The sequence below is a fragment of the Plectropomus leopardus genome, chromosome 6 (genome assembly GCF_008729295.1).
Source record: "Plectropomus leopardus isolate mb chromosome 6, YSFRI_Pleo_2.0, whole genome shotgun sequence".
NCBI lineage: Eukaryota > Metazoa > Chordata > Actinopteri > Perciformes > Serranidae > Plectropomus > Plectropomus leopardus.
The window spans coordinates 32,317,776-32,342,579 of NC_056468.1; the positions used below are offsets into that span (position 1 = coordinate 32,317,776).

General features: G+C 38.6%; 1 protein-coding gene across 1 annotated transcript in view; it reads left to right on the forward strand.

Annotated features, from left to right (window-relative positions):
• The window catches only part of dapk1 (death-associated protein kinase 1), a 94,993-nt gene extending 75,707 nt beyond the window's left edge, over window positions 1–19,286 (forward strand). Inside the window, 8 exon segments of the mRNA XM_042487731.1 lie at window positions 5,250–5,327; window positions 7,201–7,417; window positions 11,322–11,507; window positions 12,419–12,616; window positions 13,642–13,780; window positions 13,938–14,058; window positions 14,784–14,972; window positions 15,880–19,286. Coding sequence (XP_042343665.1) covers window positions 5,250–5,327; window positions 7,201–7,417; window positions 11,322–11,507; window positions 12,419–12,616; window positions 13,642–13,780; window positions 13,938–14,058; window positions 14,784–14,972; window positions 15,880–17,175 — 2,424 coding nt within the window. The 3' untranslated portion in view covers window positions 17,176–19,286.
• Window positions 19,287–24,804: the final 5,518 nt, after the last annotated feature.

Here is a 24,804-nt window from a genome sequence, read left to right on the forward strand (position 1 = left end):
AGTTTTTGACCTCCTTTTTATACAAATTTTGTTTAACACAGCCAAGAATATTTAGTATCTTTGGAAACTTTAGGATCTCAAAACTGAACAGAGCTGGGCTGAGTAACATGCAGCTATACTGACACAGTGAGACTGACAGAAGACAGCCTGTCTTGGACAACTGTTCGCCAAGATAATGAATTGTGACTTAAAGGTCACATCAAAAAAAAAAAGTTTTTGTTTTATTTTACAGATCCATAATTTACTGATTATTTCCTACTTATGAATACAAAATCTAAATTAACTTGGTACAAATTATATGTCAAAGAGAAAATAATCTGAAAGAGTTATTTGAGTTTATAAGCACTTTAAAGGTGAATTTCCCTCAAAAAATGATACAATTTAAAGGTCCAGTGTTTAGCATGTAGCATTTAGTGGCATCTACGAGCAGAAATGGAATGCAATATTGATAACTATGTTTTCACGAGTTTTAAATCACCTAAAACTTAGAATTATTGTGTTTTTGTCACCTCAGAATGAACAGTTTATATATACAGATGGCAGGGTCTCCCACACATTCATGAAAACGTCTGCCAGCATGTGTTGACCCTTCTACAAAGGTTATGTCCTTGCAGCAGCAGCTGCTGTTTCAATCAAACAAAGGCAAAAAACACCAAAAACATAAGGTTATTCATTGCACGACACTCAGAGTGCAGAGCTTACTCTGGGCACAGATGGAGCAGCAGCAGCAGCAGCCCGATGTAGTGAAACTGCAGCCGTTCATTCTGCTCGGTCTAAAAGTTTGCATTCACTGGCCTCTGCTGCAGCTGCTCCTCTCCATTGATCTGATCTGATCAACTGTGATTGCATTTAATGATCAATTATCTACTCTGTCACTCAAACTCCACAAACTGCTGCTGAGGAGAAAAAAGATTTCTGCCTGTGTTTACAGACCCAAAATAAAGTCCAAATTTAGAGAGGGGATACAAAATGATGCAAAAAGAAAAAAAAGGAAAATTTTTCAGATATGTTGGATTTAATTATTCAAATGTCACAATTTTACAGCCCAGCAGCAACTACAAGATTATTTGAGCAAGATGTGAATTAATTAATCAATCCGGTTTTTTGAGCATTGTCGTTTTCCTCCATATAATTAGTACCAAATTAAATGTTTATTTCCAATAAATTATGGAAATTGTGGACCTGCAAATTAAAGCAAGACCAAAATTCAGATTCAATACATTCATAATACTCATCAGTGTGTGTGCATATATTTCAGTAGGTTTTAGATTAACTCTTATGAACCAAATGTACAGTGGATTGCTCACAATAAAAAAACTGTGTCTTTATTTTAAAGTACAATGAAGTAGTAAAAACTGTCATGAAAAATGAGTGAATGTTTGTGTGGAGGAGATTGTCGGGAATCCTGAAGAAAACTGTTAGGTTTCATGATTTCATTGAGTTGTTTCTGCAGAGTCTGAACAGCAGCTAAGGTGTTGAGGGCTCCGACAGCCGCGGGCTAAAAGAGCTTTTATCAAACCGCTTAGGATCAAATGGAGAGCAGAGTCGCTACGAGGAGTCAGAGACCCAATTCACTCATTTCATCTTGATACGGGTGTGTTTGACCTCCGGGACAGATACGAGTTCATGTTCAATGATTTTTAGAAGCTACATAAAAAAATGATCTTTTCACTGCACGGTGCGCCTGTAGAAGTAAGATCCATTAGCTGATATTTCTCCAGGATAATTTAAACTAAAAATAAATAAATTAAATTAAAAAAGATAAATAAATAAATCCATATTAAAAAAGCTACTTTCTATTTTGTCCAGTTTTCAACAATCTGGACTGTTTTTCAATAGTAATCTACTGTGAATATGCCCTCTTGGGATCAATAAAATCTCATGTAATCTTATTAGATTTAAACCTAAGTGCAATTCTTCACCTATAACGTTATCTGTCGTCTAAACTTCTCTACTTATTACATTCACAGAAACTGCCTGCTTTGCATTGTACATAGAAATATGGCCAATCTTGAGTTAGGGCTGGGCGATATGGTAAAAAGTCTTATCACGATGATTTTTTTCATGTCAGTATCGATATACATCACGATATACATCAGATCACTATTTCGGTTCCCTTTGACTCCTAAGTGAGCTATGAAGATATCATAACCAGTGAGACACGATAACTATTATTTTAACCGGATAACCGGAGAATGAAAGCGGAGCGGAAATTCGGAGACACTGGCGGAGAATGACAGCGGTCTCATATTTCAATCGAGGAAAAGTTATATCGCGAACGATATCGTTATTGTTTTATTGCCCTATCTTGAGTGTATTTTTTTTTTGCCAGTTTTGCCCATCTGCTTTTGAAGTTCATGTCATAGTAAGAGAGCAAAGTGTGGTGCTGTCTCTTGTTATCTCCACCTTACTTTTCTTTGTCACTTTATTGTATTTGAGACATTATTTCACTCTGATCTGGTGACTAAATACCTTTTTTTCTTCTGCAATAATTCAGAGAATAGGATATGAGAAGGTTTTTCTCCACTGCCAGATGTCTCACACTGAGGTTTTTTCTCTCTCTCTGCATTCTCTAGCTGTTAATATTGTATGACAGCTGATGTGCCATGCATGTTTAATCTGGCAAAAGCACATATTGAGATGTATAATTCATTGTCCAGTGGCCGGCGGTCAGCGGTTTGTTGCAGAGCAGCTGAGGGAGGATACAGTGAGCTCAAGGCTTGATTTCTATCATTTCCTCTGTATTTACATGTCAAAGGATACTGAAAGAAACTAGGGCCGGGCGATACACATCGAATGTGCTTGATGTTCCACGTGAGATAAATAAAATGACAATGTTGCAAATAAGTATAAATTGTTAATGGCTTTGACATTTCGGTTCCCTCACTCTCCCCTGTGGTCATGGCCCCTTTCACACATGCACACAAAAAAAAGACTCACATATATGCTGTTTGTACATATATTATATACTAAATGTTTTGTGCCAGCAGGGCTTCAGGCTGTTATTATTTAGTTGTATTTTGTGACCATGGTGCATCAGTGCGACTTGCAAATATTATTAATATATGAACTGGAGAGTTGTCAGTTTATTTCCAGCTCACAGTGAATAAATTCTCACTTTCTGCCTTAACTTTCTGCTAACTGCTAACAGTATTTTATGTAACCTTATAACAACAGTGTTTTATTTAACTGGATTTTATTATATTATTGTTTTTATATAGCAGTATTTTCTTTAACTTTTATTATTTTGTAAATTCTAACAGTATTTTATTTAACTTAATTATATGACAGTTATAACAGTATTTCATTTAACTTCATTATAACATTATTTTATTTAGTTCTATTATAACAGTATTTTTTTTTTAACTTTTATGTAACTATATTTTATTCAACTTTATTATAACATTATTTTATTTAAGTTAATCAATTGACAGTATTTTGTTTTACTCTATTATAACAGTACTTTATTAAACTTTATTATAACTGTACTTTATGTAACTTTGTGTAAAATATTATTACTATTATTATTAAAGACAACAGATATTTAATCTGAAGCAGAGATACTTTAGATGATCTAATATCTCAAGGCCAACATAGCACCAGCCATCATCTGCCAGTTGCCAAGCAGCGACAGTAATACTCGTAACACCCGGCCATTTGTGAGAGCGAGTCCAGTGATTTTGCCCACATGTGAATCACACTAAGTGGTCAACTTTATGTTCAGACTGCACTTTGTTTTCATTTCTGACATTTCTCTGATCCCAGCAACTTAAAGGTAAATTTTCTTGTGCTCTCATTTTTATTGGTTTTACTGGATTAAAGAATCATTAATCATTATATCACGTCCTTTGCCGTTATGGTCTGCAGAAGGAGGAGGTGCTCTGTGGGTGTTTCAGGCTGTCGATGCAGTTTTTTCCCCGTGGAGTCGCAGGCAGAGCCGGACAGTGACAGATGGCTGCGTTACTGGAAGAGACGTGAAAGTTGTCAGGACTGTGGTGTTTCTGTGTCAGTGTGTGAGAGAGTAACAAATTAGGACAGTTGTAGAGCGAGCTGGACGGAGGATGAAAAAGCGAGTGCACAATGTATGTGTTTGTGTGTGTGTGTGTGTGTGTGTGTGTGTGTGTGTGTGTGTGTGTGTACTGTACAGACTGCAGCGGTAGTTAATCTGCTTGAAATCAACTAAGAGTTCAGATCTTAAAGAAGAACTCCACTGATTTTACACATTAAAGTCCACTGCTTATGAGAAAAAGGTAACATAAAGCCTTTTGTGGCTGCAGAGGGATCGGAGTGAAGTCTGAAAATTTGACTCAGGTGATGTCACTTGAGTCAGCGTATTTTGGGTGTCAATACTGCAAGTTTGAAAATTTGAAGTTTTGCAGTTGGGAATAAGAGAGTTTATCAGACCTTTGTAGCCCATTTCTCACCACTACGCGGATTTCCATTACATATTTGCACAAAAATTAAGCAATATATTGTTAAAATGTTGATAAAGCACTACTGTGAGAAGATTGCGTTTCCATTGAGTGATGTTATGTGACTTCTCCACTTGCAATAACAAATAAAGAAGCATGGCGATGGATGTTCAAAACCGCACTAGCTGACATTATTTCCGAGCAAGGCGATATAGGCTTGTTATGTGAGTGATAATGGAAAGACAAGGCCATTATACATGGGAGCGGCCACGTATGAGGAATTTCTGGGAGGTGATAGTCCACAATTTTACAGAGGAATTGTGGATCGGCTCAATTTTTGAAGAGTTATTCGATGCAGTAACACCTCTTGTAGCACCCGACAGAGACAGTTCCTACTGTCAAGCGCAGGTTTCCATTGCAGTTTTGCAGAGTATGGCCTTTTTGAATTGCCTGAAATAACACCTCATGGGAGCATAAAAACCTTTTTGCAATAAATCTGAGTTTTTACGGAATTGACGTGTTTCCATTATGCATATTTTAAATTTTCAATTTGTGCAATTTGAGGGTTAATGGAAACCTGCCTACTGCTGCAGCTTAACAGCTCAAGGCTACATGAGCTGCTATTAGCATAACACCTGAATCTGCAGCTGAAGTGTTGCTTTTTGCAGTAGGTGTGTTGAAATATTCTGACATGTTCGGCTTCCTAAATGAGGCGTCAATAAAAAAATGTTTTAGAAACACTCGAGCGTTCATGCACAGCAAACTAAATGTAAGGGATTATCTGTTTGATTTCTCCTGCATATATTGATCCCTTTCTTTTTCTCTGTTCTCTCTCAGGACGGGAAGACAGCAGAGGATTTGGCTCACACTGATCAACATGAACCCATCGTTTCTTTGTTGGGAAAGCTTAAAAAGGTAAAATATGACACGCCTAAGCCTATCAATAAAGGTTTTACTGTCTAAATGTGACGGAGGGGAAAGAAACTCTGTTAGGTGCAAAAGCAGGTTTCGCAGACACCTCACACTCGGTCTATTTCAGTGCAGAGGTGTGGAGAGAGACGTCTGCAGCAGAAGGGTGTTAAAGGGATTTTAGCAGCCCACACTTTACTCAACACATACAGGTGAAATAGATAAAATTATACACTATCTAACAGGTTTTATCTTCAAGAGAATAATTAGACACTCCTCGGGGCTCTGTTTTTGACAATTATGCAATATAAAAACAAGCTTTAAAACTTAATGGTTCTTTGTTGCTGTTCTCATGTTACATTTTAGGCTTTTGATTGACTTAAAATATGTTGTAAATGTATTGGCTCAAATGTTAACCAGGTAAAAGTCTCTCTGAGATTTTTCTGTTTTTATTTAAAAAACGACAGGACTCAAACCTTCTAGTTTCATGACTTTCAGCTTGTCCAAACTGTTTGCTCCTGAGGTGTTCTGGGATTAAGGCCAGTGTTCCCAGTCTGCCTCAAGTCACATCAGCCAGAACACCTAAAGCTAAAATTTTACCAACTTCTCCTCAAATCCATTTTTCCAGAAAACCTGCTGAGATTCAGAGCAGAGCGTGAAAACATGACAGCAGCAACTGTGAAAACAGTCATCGTCTGCATATGCCGGCTAATTTAAGACTCTTTGGCACGTTGATGACAGTTTTTGACTTTCCAAGAACCCAGAGGAGAAAAAAAACAAATAAAAAGCCAAAACACAGTCCCGTTCCTCTAACTTTAAAAGAAAAAAATGTCAATAAGTTGTGTTCTGCTCAGATGTGAATCACACTGAAATTATAAACTTTATTTGTTCAGTGTGTTCACATGACCCAGGTGGGAGAAAGGAGTGATTTTTATCTCCCACGCAAACCACTCACAGTGTTTGAAGCCACTTCTGACTCATGACTCATCCATTTGACAGTTAAAACGTGTCTTTCATGTTAATAAATGTTATCAGTTGTTGGCAGAATTACAGAAATCGGCTTTTTTTGTTTATATATCTGAATATACAGCGTTCCCTGTTGTTTTTACAGTGTTAAACTTTGTTAGATTTGTGGGTGGATCCAAATAATATGAACTACTTCAACCCCAAAATGGAGAGAAATTTAAATGTCCAAAAATAAAATAATTTGATGTGATGATTATTTACACACAAAATATGTTATGGTTGAATTATTCTTTTAGCCATGATAGCAGTATAGTCAGTCAGTTTGTCCACAATTGTTTGTTGAACACCATGAACTTTTGTGTCGACATTCGTGGTTTCCAACAGATTATTTACTTCAGAACTTGTTCTGTGCTGCAGATTTTCTTATCACACTCTTGTCATGCCCTTAAAAAAGAATTTTGAACTGGTGTCTGTTCAGAGATGTTTTAAAGTATGTACTTATACTGATACTATTATTTTGTTCAACATGGTTTTCCCACATAATCGTCTAAAAAAAACTCTGAAAACTCTTAATCCCTAATTGAGAAATTCTGGATCTAGCCTCGCCCACCCCCTCTGTTTGTGGTAGGTTTTTGCTTTCTGCTTTCTGAGTTGACCGGTGCACACCAAGATGGCTAATGTTAGTGTGAGAGGAAAAGTCGACAATATTCATCCATGCAAGCGCTTTTTTGTCTGGTGTGTTTGGAATTTTCTCAGAGGAGATACAGTATGTGGAGCAAAGTCTGATTAATTAAAGTCAGATTTTTGTGGCTGCTTGAGATAAAAACATTTGGGAGTCCATGTCATACAGTAGAAAAACGTGGATCTCTGTGACCTGACCTGTCAGTGGTTTTTAATGAACCCTTTTCTGCAGGACAACCACAAGCTGAGCTACATCCAGCAGCTGCGGCCCACTCAGACCGTGCAGCCCAGGATCAAGCTGAAGCTGTTCGGACACTCCGGAGCCGGGAAGAGCACCCTGCTGGAGTCTCTGAAGTGCGGCATCCTGCGCAGCTTCTTCAGGAGGAAGAGGACACGCATGACCAACACAACACGCCACCCCAACTCCCCCGTCAACTCCAAACCTACTGGTAGGTGACAGACGGCTCCGATGAGGCCGAGATAATCCCTCACAAGATTAAGCCTTCACCTGCCAAGCACCAGAATGATTTCTTCTGCCAAAACAAGCCAGAATAATTAATTCACCTTTCTTGTCAGGTGCAGGGAAAAAGGGTTTATTTGCTGCTTGTTTCCCTGTTCAGATATTTACGTATTCATCGTGACATGCGACTGTTTTCAAGAGATTTTGAAGCATGAAACATAACTCCAGTTTACCACAACTTTGTGTCTTATTTTTGTTACGTTTTATTCTGTTGGTTATGTTTACATTTAACAAAATTCAGTGCTAAGAAAAAAATGAGATGAGGACAGTGTTAAGAGTTACAAAAATAAGACCAGATGACCGGGCTTACCACAACAAACCAGGACGCAGAACCTCACGCCACTGAATCTTTTCAGCAAATAGTGGTTTTCTGTGATATTAATGCTATGATTGTGGCACCCAGAAGCTTTAAAATCAGACCCTCCCACTGATGTGTGACATTGTGGCCTAACACATGCAGAAATTTTAAAGGGATAGCCAGTTTGGTATGAAAAGGCTGGCAATTTTCTGTTATCTCTGAGTATTTTGTCATACAGCCCAACCCTAACCTGTCAACTCATGAAGTTAATCCCAATTTTTAAGCTTTTAAAGGTTTGCAGATCTCTAAAAATGAAGACATGAGTGGCTTTACTGTAGAAAAACAAATGTGTATTTTTGCTGTTAGCAGCTGGCTGCTGTTTGCCCTCCAGTTCAGTCCCCCTTTTTTGTGGACGTGTAGGTTTTTAATGTATTATTCCTGACTTTGTTGACCTCTAGTGAGAGTTTCCAAAAAGGCAGCGTGGATGGCATGAATGCATGCCAGTAACACACCTGTCCCTTTTAATAGATCTGATTCAGGGGCGCTGAGGTGAATGGGTTGAAAGGAAAACAGAGAAAACACCCATTTTTGTAAGAATGTCTTGTTTTACTGCAAACAAAGATGCTATAACAACAGAAAAGGTTAAACACTGGGAAACAACACCAGGACAAGTCTATACGATCAAACTTGAAACATTTCTCACCCCTGTAACCCAGTTTTAACCCCATTACTCCAGTAACATGAACTGGAATCTTAAAGTAGAAACATTTGGTCCTTCTCTTCTGCTCCTGGTCTTTTTTGTGGAGCTCAGTCCTGCAGGTCTGTGGTCAGACTCTGATACGTTCAGTGACGTGCACAAAACGCACACTTTGTCTCCAGTCTCTCTGTATTTGCACTCTGTCTGCCCTCCCTACCTCACACACACACACACACACACGCCATTGTGTTTCCTTTAACTGCTCTATTTTGCGGCGCTCTGAGCCATTACCTCCCAGACGGACGTGAAGCTCGCTCTGATAATGGTCAGTTACGTGAGCCGTATACTGTTACCGATCCCATCCTCTGCACTATCTGGAAATCTGCGGCCTCTGTCAGAGCTGCAGAGAGGTTAAAAGAGCTTTTTTTTTATTCTTCGTCTTTCTGCTCCTGCTGAACTCAGTAACGCTCTGTATTGACTGTGTGTTAATATCTGCAGTGATACGTGACAAGAGTCCACAGTGAGACACAAAGACCCAGAGCTGAGAGGAAACAAGTGGCAGTTATGATGTCCATTTGTCCCGTTTTTAGATTTTATTTTACAAAGAGCATCAATTTTGTTCTTTTGTAAGCCTGTCGCAAGTCAAAGTGTGGCACTTTAAATGCATACTTACTTTGGTCTTGTATAAATATTTTTATCTTTATAGGAACACAAAATTTAACATGACCTGAAAGTATTCTGCACTGTGCATTGATTTCTGGGCTTTCAGGTTGTTCATGCTTCAGTTAATTTAGAGGGGCTGAACTTCTTTTATTCATTCACTTTAGTAATCTGTGAAACATTGACAAAGGGTGTGAATACAGCCGAAGGTTTTTATAAATCATCCTTTCTTCAAAGTGACTCAGTCCTCTCATGAAGAGAGGTGTTGACACAAACATATGAGCATCTTTGCATCCCTGAAGTCCAAACTGCTTTTTTTATTAAAAAGGATGCCAGATCTAAAACCAGAAAATGGCATTGAGTCTATTTTTCATAACTTAATAACTGTCTCACCCTTTTGTTGCTTATGTAGAAGGATGTCTCAAAAGAGCAAGTGATGCCCAGGTCACACTGTCTGTGTGAGCTGCATGTGTGCAGCGTTTTCAGTTCTAGTTTTAACAGCAGCCACATTGCCTGTGTGAGCAGTGCTGCTCTGCTGCTGCTCGGCTGCTGCTCGGCTGCTGCTCGGCTGCTGCTCTGCTGCTGCTCGGCTGCGACACATCTAGAGAATAGAAGTTTTGCCTGTTTTTCAGCAAAAATATACAGTGAAAATAGTGTTTTGATAATTAGATTGACATCATACCACCTTTAACTACAGTTTTAATGTCTATTTGTTACAAACATGAAAAATATAAATATTTCTTTTAATCTCAGCCTTTTCTGTTTCCATTTCAGAGTCAAAACCCTCTGAAAACCTTTCTGTCCAGAGAATCACCTCATTTGTTACCACAAAGCCTTTTCTTGTTAAATACTTGTTGGATGATGTTGTTTATAATGCGACGGCTGCACGGCTCCATAGCTGTAACGACTTTATTTTCACAGTTAAAAGCAGGTGCTTTAAACTGTGGAAATACAGTAGCTCTGCAGCAGAAACACTGTTTCGTGAACACAGCAGTCAGCAAGGTCACAGGCTCCTCACGCAGGCAGTGAGGGGAGACTAAAGTTGAAGTGATCGACAAACGTGAAAAGCTTCTTTTGTTTGTTTGTTTGTTTGTTTTTTAGATATGAGAACCTTTTTTGTGTTTGTTTTTTGACATGACCAGTTCAACAGTGTAGTGTCGTTGCCGGTGCAATCACCATGAAAACAACAAAAGTGATGACTGTCACATGTCAAAGACCCCAAACCTCATCACACACTGTCCCCTCAGTGTGCTTTTGTGAGAGTTTTAACACACCAAACATCCCTGAAGTAACTCAAGCATGTGTCCTTTAATTCTGTATTTGGCTGACTGTCCAGGACTGAGAACATCAACTGGCTGCAAGAAGTAGATGTCGCAATCTTCTGCAGCAATTCCTCAAAAATATTTTCCAGAATTATTACTTTGTGTAGTGACAGGTTACAAAACAGTATGATTTACCAAAATGAGGCAGCGTGGACCTAAACTGAAGCCAAAAAGACATTTTTAAACCCAGAAAACAGACTAGCTGTGGTCCAACAGAGTGTGATTTATATCTGCAGAGTGGATTTATTTCCAATAAAATGGCACCCTCTTGTGTTTGCAAGTGTGCAGTTATTGAGTAGAAAATGGGCATACCGATCTGTTTGCTCTCAGGTTGTTTTTGTACAGTTCTGAACTGGAATCATCGCAAATATTTCAACAGTCGTGTTTATTAACACACTCAGTTACAATTGGGATTTGTGATACATTTGCTGTGACGTTATATTTGATAATTTTAGATTTGATAACATGTCTAAGCAACTTTTTCCTCACGTTAGTACTAAGAAGTTGAAGCTATTTCCCCATTTCTGTCATATGGTGTTGCTTTTTTTTTTTTTTTATCCGTGTGAATTTTCTCCTGAATGAAACCACCACCTGGCTTTTTTTAGAAAACATTTGGTAGCTTTTGTTTTTACCCATATAAATATCATTTTTATATTTCACCATATTGTTGTCTTTCAAAAGAGCATTTAAGCAGCAAGACACTAAAGAAAAGAAAAGATGCAACAAATTCTCTTTTTCTGATGCCAAATTCTTCACTGTCATCTAAATATATATTCTTTAATACGTTCTCTAAATCAGTCCCTGCTGCAGACGCTGGTTAACAGTTTCCATTGTGTGTGTTTTCCTGTGTGTTTAGTGTCGGTGAGTATTTCCAACCTGTACCCGGGCTGTGAGAACGTGAGCGTGCGGAGTCGCAGCATGATGTTTGAGCCCAGCCTCACCAAAGGAGTCCTGGAGGTCTTCTCCCCCGTCCACAACGCTCTGTCCGCAGCTGACGATCAGGCCACAAAGGCCATCGACATCCAGCACGGCAACATCCACGGTGAGAATCAGGGACACATTCATTTAACCCTTTAAAACCTGAGCAAGTTGGCTTGATTTCTTTCAAAAACATGAGAATGCGACAAGCAGCTTAACAAGAAATGGCTCAAACATCAGCATGAAATTAGTAAAAATTTGCAAGAAAATTACTGGAAAATAAGCACATTAATAATAAAATAAATAAAGTAAAAAAAAAACAATCTAAATAAATAAAACAAGAAAATTAAATACATGTATACATTCCTTTTTCTGTTACATAATCTTAAATATAAAATTAAGAGAATCATAAAAAAATATAGTTTTCTGGACAGTTTCAGAGGTTTAAATGCTGGTGGAAAACCATCTGAATTCAGCACAAGAAAACTGATGTCATCCGAGTGTTAAAAGGTTGATTGAAAGCTAAAAACAGGAAAAACGTAGAATAATGAACCCAACTTAAATGAATTGTAACAGTTTTTTATTTAACTTTATAGTAACATGACTTCACTTAACTTAATTATGGCAATAGCTACTTTATTTAAATGTATTATAACTGTACATCATTTAATAATTTTGTATTTTATTTTTTATAGTAGTTTAGTGGTTTCAAAATATACTTTATTATAATGATAATAGACCCTGTATTTTGATGTACCCTAAAAATAATAATAATTTTTTTAGCCATATCTCTTAGCCCTACTCCAAACCAATATTTAAATATTTTTTATTTTTTAAAGCACTATACCTGCTAATATAACATAATAGCTGGTATAAAAATCTGAAAACCATCATGTTTTTTTGCTGCATTATTTTTGCAACAGAAGGATGTACACTAGGTAATTATTACCGTGATCCAACAATGCAAAAGCTGCAGCAGCAGGCTATAAATACGTATATATCACTTACAAATATCACTAATTTCCCTCTCCGTAGGTGTTGGGGAGTTCAGCGTGTGGGAGTTTTCGGGGAACCCGGTGTATTACTGCTCCTACGACTACTTTGCAGCCAACGACGCCACCGCGATCCACCTGGTCCTGTTCAGCCTGGAGGAGCCGTACGAGACTCAGCTGGGACACATCACCTACTGGCTGAACCTGCTGAAAGCCCTCAGCCTGCCGCAGGACAACATCGGTGAGGACACCAGACTTTTTTAATGACCGCAGTAATGGAGCAATGGACAGGCACATTTTCATAATATATTCTGCTCATCCTAAAATACACTCAAATATTTGAAACCAGACTAACATTTAACATTAACAAGTGATTTTAATGCTGAGTTTGAACTCAGTATCGCCTTGACTCTGGATAATAAGACACTGTGGTGAAAATTTGTCTTTTAATGTACTTTTTTATGTCAAAAATGGACATTAACCTTAAAAAAAGTTGTTTCTTGTTTTGTGAAAAATTTACATTTTGACTAGTTTGAATTAGTTTGGAGGTTTTCGCCTGATGACGATCTTTGGTTTTACTGACGTTAACAGACTTGACAAGTCCCCTCCTGAGCTTTTTTTTTATTTTAAACCTCTTACTTTAACTTATTCTTACTCAGCATGTGCACACAGTACCAGTAATACAGTAGTTTAAAAAACAGACAGTATTTGTATGAAAACACTATATTTACTTGATTGAAAAGAACACAATTTCCTTGATTATTTTCTTTTTAATGAGCTCATGTTAACTCAGAAGTTACAAAAAACTTTTCTAATGATGTCTTATGCTTTCTTGTGTCAGAATTAAACATATAAAGGTATTTATTTTCGTGATTTCTGCCCACTGGGTAGTTTATAATTTCCCTCTAGGCGATTGATTAAGTTTTCTTAACCTATAATGTAACATCATAATTTATTTGTTGTTTTTATTTTGTATTATTAATCTGGCAAGTCACTTAAAGTTGTTAAACAAATGTGGAATAAAAAGTATAATATTTTCCGAAAATGCAGCAACATAGAAGCCTATAGTAGCAGAAAATTAAAATACTCTTGATTACTTGATTAGGTGTTCTTGGTCCACCACTGAATTTAGGGATCTGTAGGAACACACATTATTATTTTGCTGAATCTGCCTGCAGTTTTCATATTGTTGTGTTTGTAAAATAAGAGCTAAATGTAAAAATTTGAATGACTAAACTGTGTTTGTGTTTTTCTGTCTTACTCCAGCCTTCGGAGGTCGTGTCCAGCAGCCTCTCATGGTCGTCCTGGTGGCGACGCACGCGGACCTCGCTGATGTCCCCAGAGCCTTTTCTGGAGAGTTCACCTACAACAAGGAGAAAGCGCTGCTCAAGGAAGTGAGGAACAGGTGGGGACTCAAACTGCAGCACACAAAAGGGACATGGAGATTTTTTTGTTTTATTTTATTTTATTGCAGAGGGAAGTGGTTCTGTAAAGAATACTCGTTCATACTCCGATAAAGAGAAGTTTTAAAAATTGTGGTGTGTGTTTTGCTTTATTTTCAGATTTGGGGTCGACCTGCAGATCAGCGACAAATTGTTTGTGATGGACGCCGGAGCCTCGAACTCCAAAGATGTGAAGCTGCTGCGGAGTCACCTGCAGGAGCTTCGTGCCAACATCATCTCAGTGAGCAAACACACGCGCACACACACACACACACACACACACACACAAATATCTCTCCTCTCATTTGTTTTTTTCCTTTGTCTTTGTCTCTGTCTTTGTCTATTTTACATTTACTTAATATTCCTCAAAGAGCATCTGCAAATAGTAGAATTTATACGTCAGAAAATGTTTTTTTTATGTTGTTAAAAGTAATTTCCTTAATAATCTTGTTTTATGAGTTCATAGTCAGTCTGATGAGGACAACACTTTCCCACAGTGTCTTCTGCTTTATCAGAAATAGTCCTGAAAGTATTTATTCCATGATTTCCAAAGCAGAATATCTTGGAAGAATTCAAGACTGAAACTGGAATATTTTTCTCCTTCATTTGTCGGTTTACAGGGTCCCCACAGATCCTTAAAAAGTCTTAAAAGGCATTGAATTAATTGAAATTGCATTGTTAAATCTCAACACATGCATTGCTGTCACCCAAAAGTCATGCTTTATATAAAAGCAAATATTTGGGCAAAATTCTCCCTAACCATAAGTAAATGGTATCAGGTCTTTTTTTTCCCATTTTGTCGTTCCAATTTAGGTTAAAGTGTAATCTTAATTTCAGTTCATTCTGAGTGGCATTGAAAAAGTCTTGAAATGTCTGAAGTTGCTGTGAGCTGCAGGAACCCTGTTTGAGTTAATATCTTTAGAAATGTTCACAGTGAATCCACATTGTCCTTCTCCTCCGCTGCAGAGGTGCAGTCCCATGACGCTGCTGTCGGAGCGGTTGCTGGCCACCCTGCCGACCTGGAGGAAGCTGAGCGGACCCAACCAGCTGACGTCGTGGCAGCAGTTTGTCAGCGACGTCCAGGAACACATCAACCCTCTGGTCAGCCAGGAGCACCTCCGCACACTGGCCCTGCAGCTGCACAGCATGGGGGAGGTGAGTGTTTGTTTTATCAGCTCCAAAACAGACTGTGTGTAGCTGCAGAAAAATAAACTGATAATTATGTTCTTTAAAGGTAAGAATAACATGAGACAGGTTCCCAAGCTTTAGAGAAACATCTGTATTATCACACAATCTTTTGATTTAGTTAAAAAGTCACATCATTTGTTTTATTTTTTTCAATTTTAGCACTGAATTTTTTTTAAATGTACAAATAACCAACAGTACAAAACTTAACAAAAGTTTGTGATAAACTGGAGTTATTTCATGCTTCATAATCTCTTGAAAACTGTTGCATGTCATGATGAATAAATCAACTAAGGGAACAAGCATTAAGTAAAACCTTTCACCTTTCATTTATACAGATACTGTTTATTAATGATTGATAGTTACTAGTAGTTTGATGGTAGTTGTAAATAAAATCAAAGGTTCAAATTCATCAAATCCCGTCTCCAGCAGCTGACCGCAGTTCACCAGACGACCACCAGGGTGCACTGTTTGTTCAATAAATAAAAAACACATTTATTATTATCTGTAAACATTGACTCAGAATTACTCTGCAGCCGAACACGTTGTGTTTCTGTTTATTTACCAGAATGACTCAGCTCAGGCAGCCAAACAAGGAACCATCTGAGTCTGAAAAGTTTTGTGTTTACTTTTGTTTTTAAGCACACTGGGTGCTCTGTATCACTGTTACTGCAGCAGCTTTGCCTTTTTCAGGGTTTCCTTTTTCTTTCTTTTCATATCTTTGGCAATATGTTTCACCACATTGAACTTTTTTTTACCCACACTTGTTTACCTCTAATTATTTTCTATCATCTTCTCTGACTTTTTTTATCTCTTTCCTTTGACTCTTACAATCTTTCTTCTTTCCTCCTTCTTCATTTCCTTCCTCCTCACACAGATCAACATCATGCAGAGCGAGACGGTGCAGGACGTCGTCCTGCTGGAGCCTCGCTGGCTCTGCAGCAACGTCCTTGGCAAGCTGCTCTCCGTGGAGACGCCCAAGGCCATCCACCACTACAGGGGGCGCTACAGGCTGGAGGAGGTGCAAGCTCTGGCCCCTGAGAGCGACGTGGACGAGCTGCTGCAAATTCTGGACGCCATGGACGTCTGCGCTCGTGACACCACCAACCCCTCCATGGTGGACGTTCCCGCCCTCATCAAGACGAACGGCCTCCATCGCTCCTGGACCGAGGAAGAGGAGGAGGAGTCGCTGTTGTACGGCGGGGTACGACTCGTCCCCGCAGAGCACCTGACCCCCTTCCCCTGTGGACTGTTTCACAAACTGCAGGTGAACCTGTGCCGCTGGAGCCACCAGCAGAAGCCGGAGGAGGAGGGCGGGGAAGATTTCGACGGAGATATCCACCTGTGGACCAACGGGGCCAAGGTGAGCCAGGGAGTAGTCGAGGCCATGATCCTGCTGGTTAACCACGGCCAGGGGGTGGAGATTCAGGTGCGCGGCCACGACTCGGAGCGGGCCAAGTGCTACACCCTGTTGGACACCATCTGTAGTATAACGGAGAACCTGCTGGCCTCCACGCTCCCCGGACTGCTCACAGCCAAATACTACCTGAGTCCTCAGCAGCTGCGGGAGCACCACGCCCCCATCATGATCTACCAACCCAAAGATTTCTTCCGCGCCCAAGTCCAGCGGGAGTCCTCGCTCACCAACACCATGGGCGGCTACCGAGAGAGCTTCAGCAGCATTCTGTCTTTCGGCTGCGCTGAAGTTTACCAGCAGGGGACTCTGGGGACGGACATTCACATATCAGAGGTCCCCCTGTTGGCTCGCAGGAAGCTCTGCCGCATGCTGGACCCTCCGGACGCTCTGGGGAAAGACTGGTGCCTGCTCGCCATGAACCTCGGCCTCACAGACTTGGTGGCCAAATACAGCAACGGGACACCAAACGGCACCCCTGAGCTGGACTCAGACCCGGACTCCCAGCAGGCCGTGCTGCAGCCCAGCCCGACTGCGGCGCTGCTGCAGGAGTGGAGCGGGCGAGCGGACAGCACGGTGGGCGTGCTGATGGCCAAACTGAGGGAGCTCGGGCGCCGAGACGCCGCCGACTTCCTGCTCAAAGCTTCCCCTGTTTTCAGGGTCAACATGGAAGCGCTGGTGGGGGCCGCCAACGGCTACCCGCCCACCTGCAACGGCGGCACATCGTACAACTCCATCAGCTCCGTCATATCCCGCTGAACTGAACGGGGTCGCCAAAACGTCACGCAGTTTGATGTGACATTTCCCCTGAAACAGGACTCGTGTGTGAATGAACATGAAGTGCAATCGTTCAGCTGCTCGTCCCTTAATCGCTCCATTAAGTTGGCGTGTAACCCAGATGTCGTGTTTGTGCTCTCCACGCCTGTACAGCGGACCTTCCCTTCCACGATGAATGTTGTGAAAGAGCTGATTGTCCCGAGCTCCAAAGAGGAATCCTGTGCTTTTATTCTGTTCTTAATCTTGTTGTGCTGCTTTTTAATATCCCTCCGACTCTACTGCACATTGCACTCATCTTAGAGCTAAAAGACAGAAAAACTCTTTAATAGTGATCAACTCTACATTAAGGAATGGACGCGGTTAAAAAAAGATGGCCGCCTCACGTTTGGACCTCTTTCTTGTCGGAGGCCGTCATCTCTCCATCCACCACAGTCACGTATTATCTCCCTCCTCGCTTCTGTTTTACTGATGTGACATTTGGGCCGTGCAGCTTAGCGTTTAATAAATTAACAGCATTTTTCAGTGTGCCTTTGTGGCCTTCTACCTCCCTAAAGAGCACAAATAGTCTTCTTATTAATATTTTAAAAAACACAGTAGTTCTTTCTAAAGGTTTGAAGAACTGTGCCTTGTTGACACTAATGGTAAAAATTTATTTCAATCAAGTCTTAAAATGGAGATTAACGAAGGAAGAAGTACTGAATCTCGGCTCATGTTGCAAATCATTTAGGTGAATAAAAAACAAACAGAAAGCTGAAATCAGAGATCAGAGTTGTGCTGGTTTCTGTTTAGTGTTTGGGAGATCAAACATCTTATCGTAAGCGTGGAGTCGATGAGATGCTCTGTGGGAAACAGTCATGTTTTAATTGCTGTATCTGTGGGTTTATATCTTTTTTAAGTATTATTTATTCATTAATCCGACAATTTAAATCTTCTCATTGTTGATACATTTTTGGTGACACTTTATTTTACAGGTCCCGTAATTTTTCTGGTTCGCCCTGGTTCGCCTCGTCAAAAAGCCTGTGGGATTTTTCCATTGGATTTCAGATTATTGCAGAAGATACGCTCTGTGGTTTATGATAATTGCACATTTTATACAGAATTATAATCTCCAAAAATGAACACCACTTTTATAATCTTTAAAGCCTAAATGCAACTGTCAAAAACAGAAAGCAAATGTTAGGCTATTAAAGAACTACGCTACGGTCGCATGACTAACGTGGCCACCGAGATGAGATTGTTTGGCGTGAATTTGGCGAGCCATTTTTTTAGCTTTTTTTTAAAACACATAAAAACTTCACAGTTCATGAGTGGGGTATTTATTGACATATTTGATGTATTTTTTTCTGAAATTATCACTAAATTAAGAAATTGTGCTTTCCAGAAAATTTACAGAGTTTACCGTTTCATCAGTTTCTTGCTTGGAAATCTGAGTCAACTACGGGTCCTGCAAAATAAAGTGTAACTATAAATGTTATTAATGTTCACGTAGAAGTCTATTGAGTTTTTTCGATTCACACAAAAGGATCTTTAGCCATTTTAACAGAAACAGAGGAGGGTTTTTTTCCCAAAGTACAGTGTCTTATTGAAGGATGCAGATCCTTCAAACACCAAAATGTCTTTGTTGTAAAGGGTCACACAAAGTTACGAGATGTTAAAAATCATGATGGCAGACAGGGTGGAGCTCAGCCTCCCTCACTTTGAATAGTAAGTGCGTCCAAAATGATAAATAATGATGTAATTTCTAACATTTTCTACTGAGCGAAAAGGTAAATTTATTAAATCCAGTAAACACCCTAAACTGCAGCTTTTTAATGCTTTTCTGCACCGGTGAAGTTACCGTCCACAGTGTCAGATTCGCACGCAGCGGCATGGACGCCGCTTCTGTCGAGCTGCATTTGAGCTTCGCTCAGTATCGCTGTCAGTGTTGGTCGGGCGTGCGTGGCTTCGCATCTTCTTTCACTTTGTCTTTTTATATCATGAAGCCTGGCTCGGTCAGCAAAAGCAAAGGAGAAGATGGCATGAAGTTAGTATTGTGAGCCAAAAAAAGGCTAGAAATGTCCTCTGTGTGAGCTGATGTTTTATATTTTGACCAGAAAAATTTCACGTTTAATGAAAAGACTCTCTCATTCCTAAAAAGTTCAGACTTTGTGAGTCTTTTTCGGGACACAGTGTCACAGTTTGATAGAAAAAGATGAGCTAATGTGCCAGAGTGCAGTATTCTCTATCCGCTTTTCTCCCCCAGTGTTACCATCAGAGACAAAACTTTAAACACTATTTCAAAAACTTTTTCTTTTTAATCTCGGCGTGAACTTGCTAATCCACGCAGCAAAACTTCCAGCTGTGTTGTAAATACTCGAGGCCTGTTTCCTCGACTTCATCCTCGCTTTTCTTTTCTCTTTTTTGGCCCAAATATGCTTCCAATTTCAATAAGGCAAAATGAATGTACTCCGAATCTCTAAAACATCAAAACAAATCAAAGACGTGTGCAAAAACGTGATGAAACTAAACGTCCCAGACAGGTCAGGAACATAATTTAATTTTTCTTTCTTTTGTCGAAGCTTTTGTTGCCAATGTCGTGTGCCTAAAACACACTCGTCCATTCCTCTTATTATTGCCTTGTACAGTAAACAAGCTGAGAAGTGATGTTTCAGAAAGGGAAGTGAAAATTATGTTTTTGTAAAAGCTGGGAGTCACTATCTTATTATTACGAACTATGTCTCTGTTTTAGTGTCTTTTTTCAGAATGGTTCTGACCAAAACAAGTGGATTTAAAAGTGTCCTCAAAAAAAAAGAAAAAAATCTCGAACATTTCTGTTCTTAAAGAAAGACAAACTCAATATTTCCCCCCTCGGAGACTCCGGTCGAATTGCCACATTGCACACATTGTCTTTTTGTCGCTATTTATGTTTCGTTCTTTTAGCATGTCTTGGAATGCCATGTTCTTAGTAATTCTGACACTTTATAGTGTAAAACATTTTATAATAAATTCTTTACCTAATGTCATCGTCTCTGTCCTCACTGAAGACGTAGTGCAGAAGAAGATAGTCGTTACTGTATCATCACGCCATCCACCTTCTCCTCCACCTACTGATGACAAAGTCAGCTCATGATATGATACGTGTGAAACATACATATGTAACGTGCAATTTTCTGGTGTCTGAAAACAAAGATCAATAGAAACATCACTTTTGATTCTCTTTATCAAAGGCAGACAGGGACAGGAGCAGGGTGCGTTTTGGTTGTTTTTTGTGTGTGTGACACTGAGATTTTAGGAAATGTGGCCTTATTCTTTTACTAAATGTGCATTTAAAACATTACTGCAATTAGAAGCAATTCACTGTTATCAATGTTGTGCAAATAATAAAGATCAGATAATCCTTTATTCGTCCCACAGTGGGGAAATTTGCAGTGTTACAGCAGACATGAAGGTACAGGATAAAAAGAAGAATATAATAGTAAAAAATAATTACAAATATAAAAAATGATGATAAAAAACAAGGTGCCAAGTAAATAAGAAAAGAAGGTGCAATGTAGTAACACAAAGTTACAAGGCGCAACCTGGATTTGTTAAAGGTTAAAAATGTTACTTGAAGCAGTTTTGCAGAATTATGTATTGATTTTTGCAGTATTTATTTATTGTAACAACTTCAACATCGTTTTATATATTTATTTTTGTGTGTGTGTGTGTGTGTGTGCTTACAGGAGCAAGCTATGCCAATGAGGTGAGGTCATTTCCCTTATTTTTGACACAGTTAATATTATTTTTACAAATTAGTGTCATCAGTATATCATAAGAAAATATAACTATAGGGCTCAATAATTGATTATGAATTGTAATAGAGCCCAAAATAATCAAGCTTACAATGAAGTATGTGTGTATGGAAAAAAAAAAACCTCCCCCCAAAAAAACAACACCCTTCTGGCTTAACAAACTTAACCAAGATCAGAAAAAAAGATTCAAATATATCCCCTTCAGTGTTAGTTCACAGTCGTCCTGTGATCACCTATGATCTTTGACTGCAAGGACAGACTCTGTGTGTCTTTTGGGTGTTTTGCTGTATTTGTCCTCCACCAGATTCCAGGCTTTGTTATTCACACGTCTCTGGGTTCGTTGTGGAGCCGCAGGAACGTCGACCCTCCACCCACACGCTCACATGACTCCGGGTGAGTCTCAACTTGTCCGAGTGCTGACGGTGTTCACTGTCATTCAAACATATTTGTACAGAGACAGATAAATGAGGAGAAAGGCGTGACGTTTAAAACCACGTGAATCTGAATCTCTGTCACTCTTGTTTTGCAAAGCAGGTTTTTAAAATGTAGATTTGGTGAGGGATTTTTTTTTTTGTTTGGTTTTTAGGTATATTTTAAATATACAGTATTTTTGCAAAACTCCAATTAAACACCTGCAACTTAATCTATGATTTATTCCACATACAGCAGTATGTAATGTTTCTAGCTGTTTGATTAAAATATAAATCATACATAATTTAGTATATCACAATAATAATAAAATTATGTTTATTTAATAACAGAATTAATACATATAAATAATGTTCAGACAGGAAACTCAACTTCAGAAAATAAGTTCTCTGGCGGTGTCTCTGTTTGAACTCACTTTTTAAAATCATATTTGCACTTAATTTCAAGCTTTTGCTTTACAATAATGAATAAGGAAATGCAATTTTAATCAATAACAATCAACAATACATGTGCTCAAAAGATAGTTTTTCCATGTGCTGGACCCAAGCTGTGAACACAGTAAATATTAAAAATTAACAATACTGTTATCATGAAAAAATAAAAAGAAATATGGAGATTCAGTGTTCAATAAAACTAAAAAAATAAAATTGCACAAGTAGAAAATGAGAATCTAAGACAGAAAATTGTGTTAAAATTAAAAAAAAAAAAAAAAATTTACCTTTACAAACATAAAACCTACATTTGCATTAGGCCAGTGTGCACAATTTCAAAGAAATAAATTGTGCGTAAACAATGAATGTAGCCGTGTTTGTGCACGTAAGCAAACAAAAAAACAGACTACACCAAAACTTGCAAGTACATATAAAGTACACACCGTGAAACTTCTATCACAACAGAACGTGATGAAGCAATTCTCCGTTTATAGTCTGAACAGGGTGAGTTTTATTCTCGTCAGAGTTACTGCGAGGACGTTTATTGACAACACAATAAAGCCGTTACTGGTAACCTGCAGCTCACATGCAACACTTCCTTCATACTCTGAATACTCCTCGCTAACACTTCAGCACTGTGTGATCTGAAATACCGCCCGGGATCAATAAAGTTACCTAACTTCTCAGTCGAGGTTGTTATGTGAAAACAACAACATGTGAGAGTGAGAGTGACCCCGGTGGTCTGCAGACGTGTTCATCAGTGTTCGTGTTAACCTTTGTGTTTGGATGTGAGTAGCAGAGCCGCGGCTGATTATGTCCCAATCTGAAGAATGTATAAATGATACGTTTGCGGTTCACAGAGTTCATCAGCAGCCACTTACAGAGGAGATAAACTGAATATTCAGCAAGTCACAGATTACAGACCACAGGAAATCATTTGACTACACAAACATGTTAACAAAGGCATTCAGAGAGACAGTGGCCTTGTGTGTGATCAGTATATGTATGTAAAGAAATGTAAAGGAATAGCTGGACAACACCGGAGTTAGAGGAGAAGATTGATTATGTTTATACAAAGAAGTTGGAGCCAGCTGCTACTGATCTTTTAGTTTATCAAAAAGACTGGAAACACAGAATATTAACCACCCCGCCTGCAAAAAACAGAATTTCTCGGGATTAAAAAATACAGTTGCTATTGATTAAATCAGTCCAACTCTCATGCCGATAGCTAATAAACTACATTAAATGCAGTGGTGGAATCATACTGTATGCAGTGACGGATGAAGCCATCGTTACATCACCCATCGTTTTTGTTTACTCCAGTTTTGAAGCCTCAAGTTTGGAAATTTGACCGTTGTCATCTTGGTTTTTGACCAGAGCTTAACAAGAAATGGGCCAAAATGCAGTAAATTAGTAAAAAGATACAAGAAACATACCTATAAATAAGCCAAAAAAACAACAAAAAAAAACAGAAAGAAAGGAGAAAAACAAAAAACAAGACAAAGATCTCAAGAAAATAATTTTAAAAATGTATATTTTTTAGAAATATAATTTCCCCCCTGTTTAGAAATAATAATGATTCATTAAAGTGTCACCTTTCACCACTTTCTTGCAGTTTGTTGAATAGTTCTCGACAAGTTGCTCAGTACATTTGTTTTCAGTGTTTTTAAAAGAACTAAAGCCAGTTTTCGATGGTTTGAGAGGTTTAAATGCTCCTGGAAGGAGTCTCGGGGCGGCACAAGAAAACAAGCTAAAACAATGACAGTAATCATTATTTGTAATCCAATACTTGTCGTAATATTGTTAAAAATCTGCACCATCTCAACCAACTTGCGTACTTCTACTTAAAGGTCGAGTGTGTAGGATTTAGTGGCGTCTAGCGTGAGGTTGCAGCAGCTGAAGCATACGTGTTCCAGCTTAAGTTCATCCACTTATTTACAGACGTGTCTTACGCCACATTAATCTACGTGAAACGATATTTTTGTGCCGCAGGGCCTCAAGTAGCAGACGTAATTCCACTTTCACTGGCATCAAAACCCTGAACACTCGGGTTCCCGGTGGAGATATCTTGTAAATAGTTAATTCTAACCTAACAAAAATGCAACGATTTTCAGGTGATTAAGCATAATTATGAATATTATATACCATTTCTACCGAAAGATTACCCTCAATCCTAAACACACGTCCTTTAAGTAACATTTTCAATGCGTGACTTTAACATGTATTAGAGTATTTGTACAGTGGATTCAGATCAAGGATCTGAATATTTCCTCCTCCACTTGTTAAATGCTTAAAATTGATATAATGTGACATGATTCATCTGCATCTGTCAGAGTAATTCATCACGTCTTTATGTTGTCACACACACACAGGATGCACAATGTTCCAAAATTTCTACAGCCTCATGTTTTATGGTAAGCTAAAAATGTATAATTTCCTTGCATTTGCAGAATTCAGAAAGCAGATGCCGTCCTCAGCAGCTGATGTTGACTGGATCGCGTTGCTCAAGCAGAGCGACACATGACAGTGGGTGACTGAGCACTTCCTGTGTGAGCATGCATGTCTGGTCAGTGTAGAGTCACATTAAATGCTGGACTTTCCTGAAGAGAAAATGTTGTCAGCAGAGGTGAAAATATTCACATCCGTTGCTACAACACACAGAGAAATACATAAAAGTGCAAACGTTTATCAGAAAAATGTCAAAATACTCATTGTAAAGATATATTTCTAATTTTTAGATCATTTTCACTGAAAATTATTAGCCTGAATTATAAATATTAATGTGAATAAAAGTATTGCAAAATGCAAGAAACTGGTAAAAGGTGAAAATAAAAAAAAAGGAGAAAGAATTATTTGAAAATTATTTTTAAAAAAGAGGGGAAATGTCCATAAAACTATAATAATAATAATAATAATAATAATAATAATAATAATAATAATAATAATAATAATAATAATAATAATAATAATAATAATAATAA